We start from the raw sequence: 19630 nt of genomic DNA, 5'->3' as shown, positions 1-19630 counted from the left end.
AATCATTGGTAGAAAGGACAAACAGAAAAGGGCCCAAAACTGAGCCTTGTGGTACTCCTCTATTTGAGGGTTGAAAGGTGGATTTGAAGGATGTCTTCTTACCATTTGTTGATGTTTGTAATTCTACAAGCTGTTGGCGTCCTTCTAGGTAACTCGCTATCCAGTTCCCCGACCCTCCCCTGACACCTAGAGTTGCCAGTTTAGTTAGAATGAGGTCGTGTCCCAAGCAGTCGAAAGCTTTGCTATAGTCAACCATAACAGCTGCTACAAGTTTGTTGTCCTCCAGCTGATCTGTGACAAATTCAACTAGGCTGACTAATGCACTTAGTGTTGATCTTCCTTTTAAGAAGCCGTGCTGATGTTTTGTTAGCAGCTCTTGGTTTTGCAGATGTTCAGTCATCCTTTTGATTGCAATTTTTTCTATTATTTTTGAAAATGTGGATATCAATGAGATTGGCCGATAGTTCTCTAATTTTGTAGTTGTTCCAGTCTTGTGTTTTGGGTAAATCTTCGATAATTTTAGTGATGATGGGAAGTGTCCTTGTTCAAATGATTTATTTATCACAGCAGCAAGGGGGGCAGCGAGTTGTTCAGCACAATGCTTGACAGCCTTGGATGGTACCTCATCCAAACCACATGATAATTTTGATTTGAGAGAGCTAATTATTTCTAAAACTTCTTTTTCATTAGTTGGAGCAAAGTTGAACACTTCGATGTATTGCCTAATGGGAGGGTTTTGAATTGACTGCGGGACATAATGCAGATCATTTCTGTTTTTTATCAGTGTATTTTCTGCTACTTCTGCAAAAAATTTTATTTAGGTTTTCAGCAATCAACGAGGGATTGTTTTCAAATGTACCATTTATTTCCATTTGAAGAGGTGTTACACTTGGATTTTTAGCCTGCTTCTCTGAGTTTATTATGGTCCACAGTGCTTTTGATTTATTGTCGGATTTATTTATGTATTCTGTTGCTGCAGTACGTTTAAGGTTTCTAAGCTTGAGGTCGTAGTCTTTTTTCTTAGTGATCATTTCAGCCTTATCTGCAGCATTGCCAGTTACTTCATATTTCCGAAAGGCCCTGAGAAAAATTTCTTTCAATCTCCTGGCTTCTTCATCGTACTTGCCATTTTGCTTAGATCTTTTTTTGGTTCTTGATTTCTTATTTGGGCAAGTTAAGTCCAGATTCAGCCTTACATTCCTGTAAAAGGCATTGTACATTTCTTCAGCATCAGGCTCATTATACACACAGCTCCAGTCTACTTTCATAAGCTCCGTTTTAAGATTTTGAAGATTTTGTTTACTGAAATTTCTTCTGTGTTCACTCACTGATGTTTGTGGGATTTTACTTTCTAGGTGTAAAAGACATTGTTGGCCTGTGTGATCTGATAAGCCTGTTTGAAAAATATTGAAAAATACAAATATATTCCCTGCTAAAAAAACCAACTAACAATATTATAATTTTAGGTTGTAAAACAGTTTATTCAAACCAAATCTGACCCAATACCTATTTATAATTGTTATCTTGTTAAATTTCTTTGAATTAAATAAGGCTAACTGCAAAGTTGTGAGAAAGAACTTCCACAGTTGGCAACACTGGTCACGATTGACATACAATAGGCAGATAGATGTCTGAAATTATTTTTTGGGTTGATTGGTATATGTATAGTGAATGATTTTGCTTCTAAATTACTAAGAGTGGTGTTAGAAAGAAGAAATTACACAAAAAGAAATGTGCGTTTATCAAGGCTGACACTGAGGACTCTAGCTGGTATGAAAGTTGTTGCAGCACAACCAACATTGGGCAACTGCTTGATGTTATGTTTAGTTCCCCAGAGTTCAACAGATTTTTCACTTAAATGGGGAACCCATAACTGAGAGCTTTATTTTTTTTTCCAACTTTCCAATTTCCTAGAATGGTGAAAATTGACACACAATTGTGTAATGCTCTCAAAAGACTACCAGCACCAAAAATACCAGACTGGAAGTAGATGACGGAAGTAGTCAATGTTTGACTGATGTTGAATTTTTGGTGCAAAGCCACGGGTAACTGCTAGTTTGAAAACAAAAAGCAAGGCATAACTTGATAAATTACAGTATGTAACACATTACAGTACGTTAGATTCTGCAGCCATTGGGTCTACTTTAGTTTCATCAATTAATAATACTGTTCAAAATAATCAACTCAAGAAAACCTTGTCAAGTCAAAGAAAACTACGAAAAGTCTTTTAAAAATCACCAGTCGAGAAGGAGATCCTTCTTGCTCCAGGTGTAGACGCCTCCGCGTTTCTTGAACATTTTCTCATCAAAACCGGAATGGTCAAGAGCATTGGCTACTCCTACATCTAGGAGTGACAAGGAAGGCTTCTTGGCCCCAGAGCGGCAATCCAAGAATCTCATCTAAAAAAACATTCATTAAATTTCCTAAGGTTGAATAAAAAACAAAACGCTCACTATGTTTGATCAGAAGCATAAAACCTTATTTACAATGATGGGATAATGGTTTTGTTCCATCCAGCTCAAAAGTCTTTTAATAAAACAGAATATTTGGATTATCATACGATAGAAAAAAACACATTAAGTCATTAAGATTTACTTAGAGCTTCAGACGACCGCAATGTTTATTTAGATATACACTCAAAATCAATGGGTCGTTAGAATTTTTAACCATGTAATTCCAATTAACTGATGTTTTACGAAAGAAAAATGAGTACCTCTTGGTAGTCTAGATTAGTTACAGAGAAAACGTAAAGAAATCATTTAGTAGTGCTCACAAATTCCTAAGTCTGTCATCCAGAAGGCTTCAGTATTTTTTTGGTTTTTGAGGTTACATTGCCACTGGTGAGTAACATGAAACGATATCAGGTGGGACCAGCTAGCTCTCAAGCTCTAGGTAAATGCTTGGATTATTGTCTCACTTCCAAGGTTGGATAAAAATAATCTGACTGTTACAGACCTTTTTTCTCTCTCTCTTAGGACAAAAAGCATATAAATTGCACTTAGTCCTATGAAAACCTTAGTTCCGGAATGACAAGATATTCAGGATGGGTAGATTAGGGGGTAGGGGCCGCCTCCTTTCGAGATCCATGAGGAAGAGTTAGGACACTAATCTCAAAGTCATGTCCCCCCAGAAGAAGGTGAGGCCAGCTCGAAATTAGCCTATCCAATCAAAGCAGGCAGGGGGTGACACACCTTTGTTGAGGCTAGCAAGAACCTCTGAGGTTAGGGAACAAACCCCACCAACAGTCATCTCCCACAGTAGACTAGACCTATCGCATTACCCTTCAACCCCAGAATCTTGAAATTTGTGGTTAGTGATGTGTCGCTCCGTTTTTCAAAAAAAGTTTGTTTCATATAAAAAATACTAGTTAAACCATTATTTCTGAACTAACACTACATGTAAAGCGTCAAAATATGATAAAAACTTTATTTAACAGATTTTAAAAAGTTCATTTTTGGGGCTGTTGGATGTTTGGAAAGATACTATACCATAGGTTAATGAAACTTTTACAAAAATGGTTAGTTGTTTAATGTTTTTGGAATTCAATTTCCAAAGCACAGTAATTTTGGAAACAAAAAATTAAAAGGGCGAATATGATTGGTCTCTAAAATAAAATAAATGTTGAAAATTGTTTAGAATACAACATGCTGTACTTTTCGGCAAGAAAACTTATTGGCTTGGTGTACTTACGTATTCATCAAGAATTAGATAGCTGTTTTGCATCTGAAATAAAATATAATTAAATTAGCCATCTTCTGATTTTCAATTGCAGTGAAAACAATTCATTTTTGGTTTTATACTAAATATGCAAAAATATTTTTAAATTTTAATTTTATAAAAAACAGTCCAGTTTGATTGTTATATTGAAATAAATCACAAAACGTTAAGTAACTACCATACAAATACTATTAATAATGTTTCCTTGTTCTTAGAGTTTTAGTTATTTGTTCAGCTTTTTATTTTGTAAACACTGGAAAATAACTAAAAATAAATTAGCAGCTGATGCTAGCAAGGACGTAGCCAGCAAGGAGGTCCAAGGGGTCCGGACCTCACCCCCCAAATTTTCAATTCGTTTTTTAGTAAATGATGAGTGTTATTTAAATAATTCAGTATTACTGACATGTACTGCTGAAAGATCGTTCTCAACAAAGAAACGGTTCAAGAAATTTTTAAGGAACAAAATTGAGCCTTACTCTCTGTCCACTACAGGAAAATATCAGTTGTCTGGACCCCACAAAATTTTTTTCTGGCTACGCTCTTGGAAGCTAATATATTATTGAACCTAAGCTGTTGAATCATTTAAATAAATCTATATCCTAGTTTTAATGCACATGACTCTACATTATACATCGTATAACAATATGTCTTTGTACAATGAAAATTTTAGTTAGCCGAGTTTCAGCAGTTTTCCAGCACTATTGAAGCAAAGTACGGTACCAAAAGTTCTAATGTTAAAATGTTAAACAATCTTGTAAATTAAAAAAAAAAAAATTAGTTTTCAGTGAATAAACATTCTGGAGTTATGGGGAATATAAACTTGGGATATACACACCTTGGTGTTGCTTTCCGGCACTAGACATGAGACGTGGCTGTGCCGTTCTAGGAAAGTCTGGAACTGCTCGTCCGAGATGTAAAAGCGTTCTGCATTCCTCAGTGCGGTCGGACCCACGTTCTCTCCTTCCAGCAGCAGGCACTGGAACACCTGCAAACAGATCAGAGCATTCAGTTGCACTCTTGGAGACCATGGGGTTTCCTGGAAAACTTCCTCTGGTGCAACATTTAGCATTGATTTGTTTTGCTAGAAACCAGAACAAGAAGCAGAGAGGCAATAAAAAAAATCCCTTCAATTACCTTAGTAAACCAGTAGCGAATCAGTAGTGAGTGATTTGCCTGATAGAAAGATGCAGTGTCCTGCAGACCATCTTCTATTTTGATTTTCGCTATGATGCCAGTCTCACACTCACTCAAGAGTGCCAGAGATCCGATTTTGTTCAAAAGGAAGGTTTGATTTTGAAACAAATCATCCTTATCCACCTTATCAGGCTCTAGCCACATACCTATATCAGCATTAATGAGGAATCTGTAGTGCTGGAAAGTGTTATACCCATCTCAGCAAAAAGTAACAGACATATTGTCATTTTTCAGCATAGTTCACCAAAACAAGAATTGGCTGAGCTTTAGCGGAGCCTATCACTTGTGGGGCTGGACAAATTCAATTTCTGTCTGTCCACATGATATCTCAAAAACTATCTGACCTTTAAACTTGAAATTTTGATGAAACTTCATTAGTATATTAGTAAAACTGGGTTCAATGATTGTGCATGTCACTCCTTGGGATTTGGCTGAGCGTTAACTAATATTTAATATTTGGTCTTATGGATAACCATTATGGTGATGAAACAATAGCAGAATAATAAATTTGTTACTGAGTACAAGCATATGATATATTAACATGTGACATTTTTATTAAGAGAACAAAAAAAAATTATTGCAGAGTGGAAAGTCAATGTTCAAATGATAAGATTTGATTTACCACACTCTTGCATTGTAGTACCCTCCGGAGCTCACCTAAACATTTATTATTTTAACACTACTAAGAAACCCATCTAAATGAAGAAAAATGTAAATGCATGTGGCAAGATATTTTGAGAATTATTTCACCTGTAGACTAAATTTTACATGAAACTTTATTTCTTCATAGGCAGGAATAAATTCTCTGATGGTGCATGTCCAACTATAGAATTTAGTTCAGCCTCATTGAAGGCTGACAAAATTTCTGTTATAATAGGGGATGTAACAAATTTATTTTCTGTATAATTGTCTCCTGTCTGCAGGAACAACTGGAAATTTTGGAACAACCACATTACAGCTCTGACAATCCCCCTTCTAACTACAATCTGTCCCTACAGCATATATGGAGCAGACTTTGGGTGATATCACTGAAGCAATCCCTGGAACAAGCACATTACTGCTTTGATAATCCCCCTTCTGACTACAATCTGTCCCTACAGCATATATGGAGCAGACTTTGGGTGATATCACTGAAGCAATCCCTGGAACAAGCACATTACTGCTTTGATAATCCCCCTTCTGACTACAATCTGTCCCTACAGCATATATGGAGCAGACTTTGGGTGATATCACTGAAGCAATCCCTGGAACAAGCACATTACTGCTTTGATAATCCCCCTTCTGACTACAATCTGTCCCTACAGCACATATGGAGCAGACTTTCGGCGATATCACTGAAGCATTTATCAATGGGCATTTTAAACGATGGTGTCAAAAATTTGAGTAATTGTTATCTGTGAGTTATTTGTATTTGTACAAAGTTGTCAGAACATAACCTCAAAAATTGTATTCACAAGTCTTTATATATCTTGGCATATATAAATCTTTGTTTCTATAACTTGGATGGAATACACAGACAGATGGGTGGTTAACAATGCTTTGTCATCACCTGATGTGTCTGGATGGTAAATCAGTTATTGTTTTAAAATCATTCAGTTATCGTTCACGGTCGTGACATATTTATCACTTTCTTATCACATTAGCCTACCTTTGTAGTACAATCGCTCTGTTGTTGCACTGGCCTTGGTAACTAATTTAATGCCTATTGTTTCATTGATGTTTTTATTACATTTTTGATCACCGACGTTCAGTTACATTACAGTATGATTGTACTCTACAAGTCTACTCGACTACTTCTGAATCTGATCACTGTCTTGACAATGACAACGATGACTTTGTCAACCTGTTTAATAAGGTTACTGACTTTAAAATACTGCTATGCTGCGAATACAGAGTTAAACTCAATTTCACCTTCCACTTAGTGCATCTTTTGGAATCTAATGCTCGTACAGATTGACTCCTAGAATCTGGAGTCCACAGCAGTCTGAAGTATAGCTACGTTATGTACTGTTATGTTATCATCATCCGTCTGTCTATTTGTCCGCAGGACTTCTCGAAAAATGAAATAAGCTAGCTAGAGATTTGAAAATTTTGCATGCAACCTCAGCGAATCCTATTACACATGAGGTATTGTTGGCTATTCCTACCGAGAATGTAGCCAGGAAAAGATTTTGACGCGGTCCAGACAACTGATTTTTTTCTCGTGGACAAAGAGTAAAGGCTCCATTTTGTTCATTAAAAAGTCCTTGGCCCGTTTCTTTGTTGAGAACGATTTTTCAGCAGTACATGTCAGTAATACTGAATCATTTAAATAATAATAATCGTTTATTAAAAAAGTTACAGTTCTTCAGTAAAAACAATTAAATATGGGCTCCCGTAAGGTTCTATTCTGTCCAATTTTATTTATTTGTTATATAAATGATATTCCAAAATGATGCTGCTCTAGTAAATCATGCTTGTACGCAGACAACACAAGTCTAAATATTAATGCATCCTCATGGGATAGAGTCAAAATCAACATAAATAGTAATCTAATAAGTCTTGCTGATTATTTCCACTAAACACAATCTGCTCCTTAATTTATAAAAGAATAATTGTATGATGTTCCAAACAAAAAACTGTAAAATTAATGAGCCACAAATCATCACAGGTGAGTTTAAAATATCCCAAGTAGAAGAGGTACATTTTTGGAGACTAATTGTAGACAAAAATCTTAACTGGAACAATCATGTTGATAAAGTTCTTTCAAAATTATCCTCCGGTTTATATGCAATGAGAAAATTAAAATATCTGTGTGATTATAAAACTCTAAAAATTATTTATTTTTCTTAAATACACTCCATAATTAGTTTTGCCATATCTTAATATGAAGCAACAACTTCTAAAAATCTTAAATTTTGAAAAATCCAAAACTTTGTTTCAAAATTTACGAACAAACTAAAAATGTATTAAATAAATAAAATCCTTTATTCATACAATGGACTATAAGGATATTGTACGGTACGCTATTTTAATTTAGTAAAAGATCATAAATACATGGTCTTAATTTGTAAGTGTTCGAGACCGTTCAATTGTATTCATGTAATACAGTATGAATAAAGAATGTTTTGATTTGAAAAAATTGAAAATTTTGATGGGGTCCACACCCCTTTGCTAACTACATTCTTGATTCCTATTTGGTATATTTTTGAAATTAAATTAAATACAGTCAAATTTGAAATTAAATCTATACACTGTACTTTTGTGCATATTATAAGTAAAGTAGGCTATTAAACAGAACTTTAGAAGAAGTTTAAATAATTTTATCTACTAATTTTTGAGCATCGTAAAAATTATAATACAGTAAATGAAATATAAAATAATTTTATGATATTGTGTCACAACTGTTGGATAATGTGACACTACTAGGGTTAACTGAATCGAACTCCAAATTCTTTTCGTGTTTTAATCAAAAATGTGTTGAATTCTGATGGTGAGTATAAAATTATTGTGAGAGGTGGGTGGTGGAGAATGTTACTATTATAGCACAGTACGTGCTGAAACAAGTAAACATCCACGTTATGAGTCTGATGCAATAGGGAGTTACAATAAACAAACACTCAGGTCCAAGAAGTGAGTCATGTGTCACAAACTGCCATGTGTATACGTGTACATATATGTGCTGTGTCATGAGTCATGTATATACACTTCAGACCTTCATACTTTAACTACATTTCTCAGTTAGGAGCTTGTATGAAACTAAATCGTCTGAACTTATGTTACTACAGTAACATTCATCTGGCATATGAAAATCACTGAATTATGCATGACCAAGTATACAGGGTGTCCCGTAACTCTCTGACACAATTCACCATATAAACAACGGGTCTCCGATGCTTAGTTTCCCATCTGTATGTCTGTTTGTATGTGTTTTTTATAAATAAATTAATATCTTAAAATGAAATAGAGTAAATTATACAAAATTTGGCTCAAATTTTTATAATAACAAGGTCAGTTACTGAAAAAATATTATATTGTCTTTAATATTTTCAAAATGGCGGTCATTAAATTTTTTTAACTTTCAATAAATTAAAAAGTAGCAATAATACTTAAGAATTACAATAATACAATTTTTTTAGAGGTTTTTATCACAAATATGACATTAAAGTTATTAAATCAAATAATAAATAACTGATTTAGAGCAGATTTACTGTGACAAGACATCTGGATCTAAGCACAATAGGCATAAGATATTCTGGAGCTGCAATTTATTCACTTTAATGGCTATTGGCTGAGAACCTAAATATGGGCCATGTCTTGTCACAGTAAATCTGCTCTAAATCAGTTATTTCTCATTCGATTTAAATAACTTTAATGTCATTATATTTATGATGAAATTCTCTAATAAATGTTACTCTTTAATTCTTGAGTAAAATTGCTGGTTTTAAAAATATCCAAAATGAAAAAGTTTTAATGGCCGCCATTTTGAAAATATTAAAGATAATATAATATTTTTTCAGTAACTGGCCTTGTTATCATACACATTTTAGCCAAATTTTGTATAATTTACTCTATTAATTTTTAAGATATTAATATTGATTTATAAAAAAGACATACATACAGATGGGAAAATAAGCATCAGAGATAAGCGTGTTTGTCTTAATGTGAATAACAACGTGGTGTAACTTTGTCCAGAGAGTTACCAGATACCCTGTATAAATCTTAAATTAGTAAGTGGTTATTGTTATAAGTTAATGTTGCCATCAATAATAAACTTAGAGATTAATTAGAAGGTTTGATCATTTCAAGTTGATTGGTAGAACATTTTGATAATATATTCATTTATATTTTTTGAATATCAGACAAAACACAATATATATATATATATATATATATATATTTCATTAATGAACACATATAATTCAATATTATTTTGGGACAGCACATTTATCTATCACGAAAAGCAAATACTATTCATCTCTTTATCATTAATACACAGAGTTTGTTACTATTTCATACTATTTTCGAAATAACACTTCTTTTAAGGTCATTGAACTTTAAAATGGCTTTTGTGTGCTATATAAATACATAAATTATTTTTTGAGTATGAAATGAGCACTGTAACCAAGAAAAAAATTAGGGGGTCTAGACAACTGATATTTTCCCGTAGTGGACAAAGAGTAAGGCCCCATTTTGTTCCTTAAAAGTTCTTGACCTGTTTCTTTGTTGAAAACGATAATTCAGCAGTACATGTCAGTAATACCTTATTATTTATATAATAATAATCGTTTACTAAAAAAGTAATTGAAAAAATTGAAAATTTTGAGGAGGGTTCAGACCCTTTGGACTCCCGTGCTGGCTACGTCCTTGCTATAAAATTATTTAGTTTTTATAACAAATACAAGTGTTTATTAGGTAGATTGTTAAACAACAGTTTAATTTGTGGATACAAACCAAATAAAACATGCATTAAAATTAATTAATCAAATTATATAATCTAATAAAATGTTCAAAGTTCCATCAGAAAATATATATTTATTAAAGTGAACATCTACAGTACAGAAAACACTCAAGTGAGTTAAAAAAGTTTTTTTCACAGTGTTAATTGGAACCATTCAAATAATATTTAAGGAAGACAGTGAATATTATTAAAATTATACATAACAAATTAATTTTACCATCATTAGTGATTTGGAGAATTATTAAAATAATTAGTAAAAGCTCTTAACTCTTTCAATGCATTCAATGTTCAGATACACCATTATTATAATTCTTTTGTGTTCAGGAATATAATAATGTTTTAAATAATATAAAAGAAGAATCCTTTATATTTCAGATGACAATCTAGTGAGCAATCTACAAGTATCAAGGACTTAGTCAGTGAGAGGGTTCAAGGGGTCCAGACCCCCCCAAATTTTCAATAACTTTTTAGCAAACGATTATTATTATTTAAATAATTCAGTATTACTGGAATGCACTGCTGAAAAATCGTTCTCAACATTGAAATGGGTCAAGAACTTTTTTAGGAACAAAATGAGGAAAGAGCGGTTGACTGCACTTGTCTTACTTTCTGTCCACTACAGGAAAATATCAGTTTCCCCACAGCAAGTATTAGGTACGATGGCTCAGAAGTCAAGAATTTTTAATTTTACAAAAATTATTACTGTATGTAATGTATTTTGAAGACAATAAAAGGCTCTGTTTTGTAATTACATTACTACATAAGTTATTCAATTTCAATTATTAATCTTGCATAGCCTCCACGATTATGAATATCAATCATCAATAATTACAACCTATTCAAAGACGTAAAAAATTTGGGAAAAACTCACTATTTTGTTTCTTAAATTTGGGTTTCAAAAACTTGAATGTTCCGGGGAAGACCTCAATTTCGTCTTAACCCCTCAAAAATCATTTCCTGGCAACGTGCTTGACAAGTATTGTAGAAGTATATATGTTTAAAACTGCTTAAGAGTTTCTACAATTTTTTTATTCTAGGCCATATTGTGCAAGCAAACATAAAAATTATATATAAATGGAATTGACCGTCATATTAAAACATTTTTTGTTCACACAAGCTAGCAAACCGATTAATGTATTTAAGATCAAAACAAGATAAGGTTTTACAGGAGCATTCATAAACTGACTTGTACGCTGGTTGTCATAAAAATCAGACCATGTCGTCTTTTATCAGTTACAATTGTTTTGTAGCCTACCGAAAATTTAAACTGAAACTTTTATATGTTTTTAACGAGAATTTTCAACCATAACTATAACTATACTAGAAAATTTAACAAATCATTAAAACGGATTTTGTAGAAAATATTTTTTTCCACAAAATATTTAAAACAAATGCAAATGGTGACAAATGAAAACATGGAAGGTGATTTGTTTGAAGTTCATTACTGACAATAGATGATTTGATATAATAGCAGGATTACAGTCATTTTCCGTTATTATCATAAATGTCCAATAACAATGAAAAATGTCCATAACCTATTCTACCTTTATACCAGTTCACTAAATACACCAAATTGGTCAAATTCAGTCTGTTTGTTTGGTTGCAATTGATAGTTACACACAAACGCATTCGAGTGCATGTGCGTGTGAATGCATGTACATGCACTTTAACTATCTTCTTGACTTGGATGGTTCCAAAACAAATATATCTCCTAGAGCCTGAAATCAAGTTTATATAACATTACAGTGCATGCTCCTATACTATGTTTAGGAAAAAGATAAAGAGAAATAAAAATTATTCAATGTACCTTCCATCTGACGGGATTCAGACACCCAATATTCTCCGACATGTCTTCATCGATGTTGTAGGTGTTGACGACTGTGTTGACCTTGAAGGCCACTCTGTACTGGTCGCACCAGTCCCGGATCTTCCGCAGTTTGTCTACGTGACTGCGACCACCTTGTCCCTGGCCTCGGCCTATCACTTTGTTGGTATCTTCATCAAAGGAATCACAGGATATGGCCAGTATGTCCAAGTACTCCCCTGAAAGATCGCTCAGGTAAATTCAACATTGCTGACTGAGAATGTTACCACAAATGCGGAAACTTTCAGTGTCCCACATTCGCATCTTTTGGTCTATAGCAAATATTTGTATATCTTTAATGCTATGTACCGAACAACTCAGAAGTGCAGGTCATTAAAAAAGCTCTAGTACAAATATACCGTATGTTCCAAATTTTATGCACATTGATGGGATCTTTGAAACCTTAAGAGATACAGCAAATATTAAATGGAAAAGGCTTTGCGTAGTAACAAGACCAAAATATAAATGTGGTTATATATATATATATATTTCCTTGATCGGAATGCAAATTCAACTACGGTATGGTACAAAAATACTAAGACCAGAGTAAATTACAATGGCCATAACAATACACTTTTTGATCATGGCAAAAAGGCAAACTCAACATCTGTGTCGGAAATATAATTCACTTGAACCAGAAGTGTGCTCATACATGGGCAAAGTCTACGAAATTGCGTGCGAAGCCATAGGTAACTGCTATTATTAAAGTACTATTTTACAAGTCATTCTTTTTTCAACATAGTATTTTCGTTTGAAACATAAACAAATTTTGTATTTATCTGCTTAAAAAAGTACAAGCTCCAATTTGCTTATCTCCCACACTGTGTAAATTTTACCTCAGACTGTGCATTACTTGTAATGTAGTTTATAATATTACCACAGACTTATATATGTAGATTACTAAAATTAATATAGTCTAAGAGACAGATATTCATACTATACACAGGTTTTTGTTAGAAAATGTCCTATTGAAGGAGAAATCACAACTATAAGAAAGTAAGCATTAGCAAAATGCCATTGTGCGACCTAACACGTTTTTGAGGAACGTAACATTGGTAACAGCTTACTTACCATACTTTTTGAACCAAGACTCGCGTATAAGGCTACCATTGCTGACTATAGACACACTGGGCAACTGGAGGTCTTGCTTGCAGAACTGTACAAGATGCCCTAAGTACTCTCCTCGCTCATGTATGAACGGTTCACCACCAGAAAAATTGATCTTTTCCATTCCTGAAAACATATTAAATTCAAGGACTAACATTAGGCATTACATCTACCATCGCACAAACTATTACGGAAGGTACATGGAACCATTTTGTTAAACCATCATATGAAAACCAAACTTTCATCAGTACTGAGAAATTTGTCACATAAACATTCATAAAATTTAGTTCAATGCGTTTTGATGACAGCTAATTTCCATACTTTTTTATACGCTGTCGAAATTTTCAATAATAATGGCAAAAATACTGTATCGTAATCTTTAAAAATATTAAATGTCTAAGTATAACAAGAAAAGTGTTATAAGGCTTTGCAATTTTACACCAAGAAAATTATTTCAATTTGTTTTTCAATGTTTCTTTGTATGTTTAAAAGGGGTACATAAAAAATGAATTTAACTTAAAAACTAAGCAATTATGCACCCGACAGGGTACATGATAGTCTGTAGTTTTTATTTAAGCACGGGATCAAATTTAACAAGCCACCAAGACAAGGTAAACAATAAATTACCTCCTTAATTACCTTACCTTAATTACCTCCACCTTAGTCGATGACCAGTACAACAGATAGACAGCGTCAAAGTAAAATGAATTTTAGAATATTTACAATATTTACATTTTTACATGGCGCCAGGGCTTATGATAGTGCATCGAAGAACTCCCCGACTGAATAAAAGGGCCTACACAATAGCCAGCTTTTAAGTTGGGTTTCAAAGTGAGGAGGGTTGAGTTCTTTGAGATTATCTGGAAGGGCATTATACATGCGAAGCGCTAAGCTAGGATATACACAATAAGGAAATGTATAGCAACGTGTACCCCATAGGTAGCAACATCGTGCTTTAAGAACCACATTATGTATCCGATCGGGTACACGATTGCAGTTGTAAAAGATCGCGTTTACCTGATGGGGTACACGTCATCGTGAACATGTTAACAATATGGCATTAAAGATTGGCTGTCAATTCCACCCTCAAGGTTTTTTGAACATGTATTGTATTGGCATGTGTTAACAAGATCAAAAATTAAATTTGGGTTTAAAAAGCATAATAGGAATAGTTGGGTAAAGAGCTAAGGAATTGCTAACCCAACATTGTCTTCATAGATGATTAGGCCTACTCATGGCACATTATGTATCATATGAGTGAGTACTACTCAAAGAACCAAATCATCCTAATAAATTGTTCTCTTCCAAATAGTACTTACAACTGGATATGGCTGCTTTTCGGCCTATCGAGCAAGGCTGGGCCAAGTTGTTCATAACTGAAGAATGAATGAATATGATGACCGTCTGAAGAACTTAAATACAAAGCATTCATTCCTAATTTGGCTTGGGATCTATCAGCAAGGATTCTTGTAACATGGAAAAAGATGAAAGACTTTTTTCAACAAAGCAGTTTGAATGTGGCCAATGGTGACTCCAATTAATGCAATAACTTTCCCATAGACATAGACTATGAATTATCATTAACTATTCTTGCAACTGCACAGAAGCAATCTTTGATGAATAAGAATATTGCAGTGGTAAGTTATCATATAGTTATCAGCATCAACCTCTCAACGTCATATCTTAACTCCTACAAAGTTATCTAAGATATCATCACCAGAAACCAATGGTGAAAATGTCCCTTCACTTCCAGAGTAAAAAAACCAAAATTAAAATGTCCAGCAGTTGTGTCCAGTAAATCTTGATTAATTAAAGTATAAATTAAACATACGAGAAAAAAGGAAAAAGAGAAGGAAAATAGGCAGAGAGAAAGAGAAGAAAAATATTGAAATGAATAAGAAATCACATAAAACTGATCATTGGTGGAGAAAAAGATTGGATTTGTGATCAGTCTAAGAACTATTTAATGTTAGGAGGAGATGGATTAAATGCAATATCTACAAAATAAACCTTAATTTCAATTGTCTTCCAAAAGCATTATTTGAACACCATTGTTTTAATTAAAGTTCATTCCTATAACTGGAACGTTCATAACATTAATAAATTGTAAATTTAACTTCTGACGTTTCTTAATTTTGCAACGTTACGTGTTTTGTCAACACGTGATATTAGTGTTGACAAAACGCATCATAACGTCAAAAAATTAAGGTAAATTCATAATTCATTATCTTTGTTTTGCCTGTAAATGACACAATAATAAGAAGTGACATTCATTAATCACAAATGTACAAAGAATTATCTAGACAGTCACAATGATTCCTTGGATTTAACTGATGATAATGATAAAGAATTTTATATAACTTACGTCTACACTCATTTTAGCCATATAAAAAGTTTGGTTATGTATATAGATCATTTCATTTATAATTAGGTTGAATATGAATAAGCATATAACTTCAAAATTCTATCAAATATATTTTGCAATTCATTAATTTTGATTTTCTTAACAGCCTGTCAACAAAATGTCAACTACTTGTATTATTTTATTGTATCTTTATTATATTGTATACCTGGTATATATTGTATATGTGTATTTATTGTATCCCCACAGGAGGGTGGATACAATTTATATAATAAGGGTTATTTACCATCAACAACTGATTAAAAACTAGTTTAACTCACAAATGTAATATGATACACTAATATTTTGCAAAACATTTAGAATGTAATAGTGATTGCACAATACAAGCAATTAAATTAAATGCTATTATTTTGTTTAGAAGCACATTGGCTATTTTATCCATATTAAAATTAAAATTAAACTTTTTATCAAAAATAAAACTTAACTGTTATGTAACTTCAGTATAAAAATATTATAAAATCGCTAAATAGGTACCTGAAGATGTTAACATTCTTAATCCACGTTTTGCATCATCCAGTGGTAAAACATAGGAATTAAGAGCTGTATGAAAGCAAAATCCACATTGATAATTACATTGCCTTGTGAAATGATAATTTACGCTTTTGGGAATAATCTTCTTGTGTTTTGAAACCGTATTTCCCTGCAATTTGCATGAACTATTTGAAAGGAAAATGTACTTTAAATACTTAATCAAACTGCTTAAAAACCCACTAACATAGTAAATGATCCCAATAAAAAATCTGTATGAAATAATCATTGTAGTTGTAGAGATTATTCAATTAAATTTTCACTAACTCAAACAATCGCTTCCACTACTATCACCGTACTGAACACTTCGGCGTTGAGTTCTGATGTTGACTGATTCAGTAAGTTTAAAAGGGGTTCCCCCTTTCCCACTTCCCCGCCAACAAGGCCAGCCAGCTATTTAAAACTCACGGTCGGACTTGGGTTTGAACCAGCGGTTGATAATTTTCAAGGAGACTACGGTTCTTTTCGTAACTCCAAAGAAGAATAAAAAGTAATAGAACGTAATGTTTTGTCGTGTGAAAGCAGCTGCATCGTTCATTTATTGAAGTTTTACTTTTTGGTGGGATATAGCTGTATGTTTTGTATTGGAGGAAAAAAGACTTTCGTTCGCGTCACGGAACGTATTGTCACGCTTGTTTGCGTTCATATTATAATCTTCGAATAACCTCAAATATTCTAAATCGCTTACTAATCAAAAGGTGATGGTGGTATGTGTCAATAACTATTGTTAATGGTTTAGGAAATCTAATTATTGTATACTACAAGGGTGTAGAAATTGGTTTTAAAATAGTATTTTGCAGTATTTTAATTTAATTTCTCTAAGTCATACTGCTTATGTAAGTATAAGATTACAAATTGTAGGACGAGAATATTTTTCTAGACAACACATATAATTCTAAGCAGAAATTGTTTTTGGAAGTTTTTTTTTTAGAAAAAAAATCATCTTAACTGAGGTACAAGAATCCTTAAAAAATTAAATGCACATATTTTGTGTCCATAGCCTACACGTATTTACGAAATAAAAGAGCAATCAATCTTTCTTGATAATCAAAATACAACTGAAATAAAGTTGTTTTGAACATTGGTTTCAAAACAATGAATCATACTATTGAATTAATGATATTTAATTTATTTCAGTAGGTTATAAAATTAAACTGATTTAAAATGTTGAAAGTCATAAGAGAACGGTTTTTTAAGCAAAACTCAATATTTTAAATGTAAATTGTTCTTTTGTGTTTTTGAAAAATGTATATTGATTGAGATAATACTATATTCTTTGGATAACCGCAAATATTCTAAATCGCGTACAAAACAAAAGGTTACGGTAGAACGTGTGAATAAGTGTAGTTAATAGTTTAGGTAGTCTCAAACTTTATATCATAAATATTTTGAAATTGGGTTTTAAGTCATTTGTTATGACATTGAAATTTTAATTTTTCGTGGATTTCTCTACGTCAAACTCCTGAGGTGTGTAAAATGTCGCAAGTGATAGTATTGTAACATTTATATTCATAGCCTCTTATAAGAAGCAGTCACTTCTGTCGATTAGTCCCACGACTGCCTTTCCATTTTTTTCTTATTTAAAATAAATAAAGCAATTTTTAGACACAACAAATTAAACTATTGTACAATCACTGTCTAGATATAATACGTGTAGTTAAACACAAATATTCTAAAAACATATTTCAAATATTTATATAATATATCAAGAAAATATACAAAATAAGTTTATACTCTATCCTGAACCTGGTCATCCTGGATTTTGCGATAGTGCAATAATTATTCCTCGGTCCTCTAATCGTTATTGGACAGTGCTTATAACAAAGTCACTTGGAAATAACGTTACGATATTTAGCCACTGGAGATTCATTTAAATCTTTAGAGTACCTGTTTAGAGTTCCGGAATCAACGATATCACAGTTTATACCCTACGTACTTTACAGCGATTTGTTGCGTCCTTCGACCATTCATTGAGGTGATTGGAGATTGCATAAATGTGAAGTCGTGAAATTCTTTTTCGTTATCCAATAGAGAAAGCTTTGAACGGGTTAAACAACCTTGAATTTCTTGCTGCAGCAAAATTGCTTCTCGTTTAGGTAGCTGTCGGAGTTCTGCAGCAACATATCTACCGAACTGCTCATATTGCTTATCCTCAGTTACATTGTGTGCAATTTTGTCAAGTTTTCTGAATTGGCCTGTGATATGTCAGTGCTGGGAGGATCTGGTTGTGGGGTTTTTCTGTACCTTTTCTTTGGATGCTCTGGTGGGCCCATAGCTGTAGACGGGAGTGAGCCTTGATGATGTTTCCAGTGGAGTTGTAATCAGTGTGGGCTGCATCTGACTCAATTTGCCACGCCCTTCAGACTCCTCATCTGGTATCGATTGGATACTTTTGTTTGACAGATACTGCAAAAGAACAACAGTTAATAATACTTTATGAATATTTTACATTTTAATATTACAAGTTTTAATACAAATTTTTTCTTTGCAGGTTCCTAAAAACAGAATGTGAATGGAAAGAAATCGAGAAGTTATTCTTTCAAGCGCTGGAACTTCCCTGGATGTGTCAGGTGCTATAGATGGTAAACACATTGTCGTTAAAAAACCTCCTCTTTTTCCGGTTCAGTGTACTTCAACTACAAAAAAACATATAGTGTTTATATTGTTTGCTATGGTTGATGCCGATTACTGCTTCACCTTTATTGATGTAGGAGGAAATTGGCCGAGCGAGTGACAGTGCAATATTTAAAGACAGTACTCTAAACATTGCAATCGAAAGTAAAAACAATTGGATTTCCGGAGAGCTCTGTTATTATCGGAGACGATGCTTTCCCCCTAAGACCAGATCTCGTGAAACCTTACAGCAAAGTTGGGCTCAGTGACGGAGAAAAAATATTTAATTATCGTATTTCTCGTGTCAGGCGAGTTTTCGGAGAATGCTTTCGGCATACTAGCCTGGCGATTCCGAGTGTTTTCGAGGCCAATTGAGGTAAAAGTTGATACTGTTGATAGAGTTATTGTTGCTGGCTTGCAGTCTGCATAACTGGCTGAGAAAGACTGCTCCAGGCAACTACATGCCACAACAAGCAGTGGACCGAGAGGATTTCAATACTGGCAATGTAACACCTGGGCTTTGGAGGGAAAGTCCCACTGCTCTGCAACCTGTGGCTAAACTAAGCAGCAATAACTACAGTAAGATTGCTGAGGGAATTAGGAAGAAATACGTGAAATACTTTACTGAAGAAAATACACTCCCCTGGCAATGGGAGAAAGTTGGAATTAATGTGTTTTAAGTGTAGAAGTGGCCATGGGCCAAATAGTAACATTTGTCAACTTACATATTTTCCGATTAATACAA

The 19630-nt window shown here is 33.3% G+C and overlaps 1 protein-coding gene across 1 annotated transcript; it reads right to left on the bottom strand.

Moving 5' to 3' along the window:
* Positions 1-818: 818 nt before the first annotated feature.
* LOC124365772 (radical S-adenosyl methionine domain-containing protein 2-like) lies at positions 819-16611 on the bottom strand. The gene is made up of 6 exons (XM_046821779.1): positions 16219-16611; positions 13287-13448; positions 12159-12394; positions 4553-4702; positions 3691-3723; positions 819-2399 (listed from the first exon to the last, which is right to left on the bottom strand). The coding sequence occupies exons 1-6, from the start codon at positions 16499-16501 to the stop codon at positions 2235-2237; spliced, it is 1029 nt and encodes a 342-aa protein (XP_046677735.1). The 5' UTR covers positions 16502-16611; the 3' UTR covers positions 819-2234.
* Between the last annotated feature and the right edge of the window lie 3019 nt (positions 16612-19630).

The sequence above is a fragment of the Homalodisca vitripennis genome, chromosome 7, assembly GCF_021130785.1.
Source record: "Homalodisca vitripennis isolate AUS2020 chromosome 7, UT_GWSS_2.1, whole genome shotgun sequence".
In the NCBI taxonomy this organism is placed as follows: domain Eukaryota; kingdom Metazoa; phylum Arthropoda; class Insecta; order Hemiptera; family Cicadellidae; genus Homalodisca; species Homalodisca vitripennis.
This window is presented reverse-complemented; position numbering and strand designations above follow the sequence as displayed.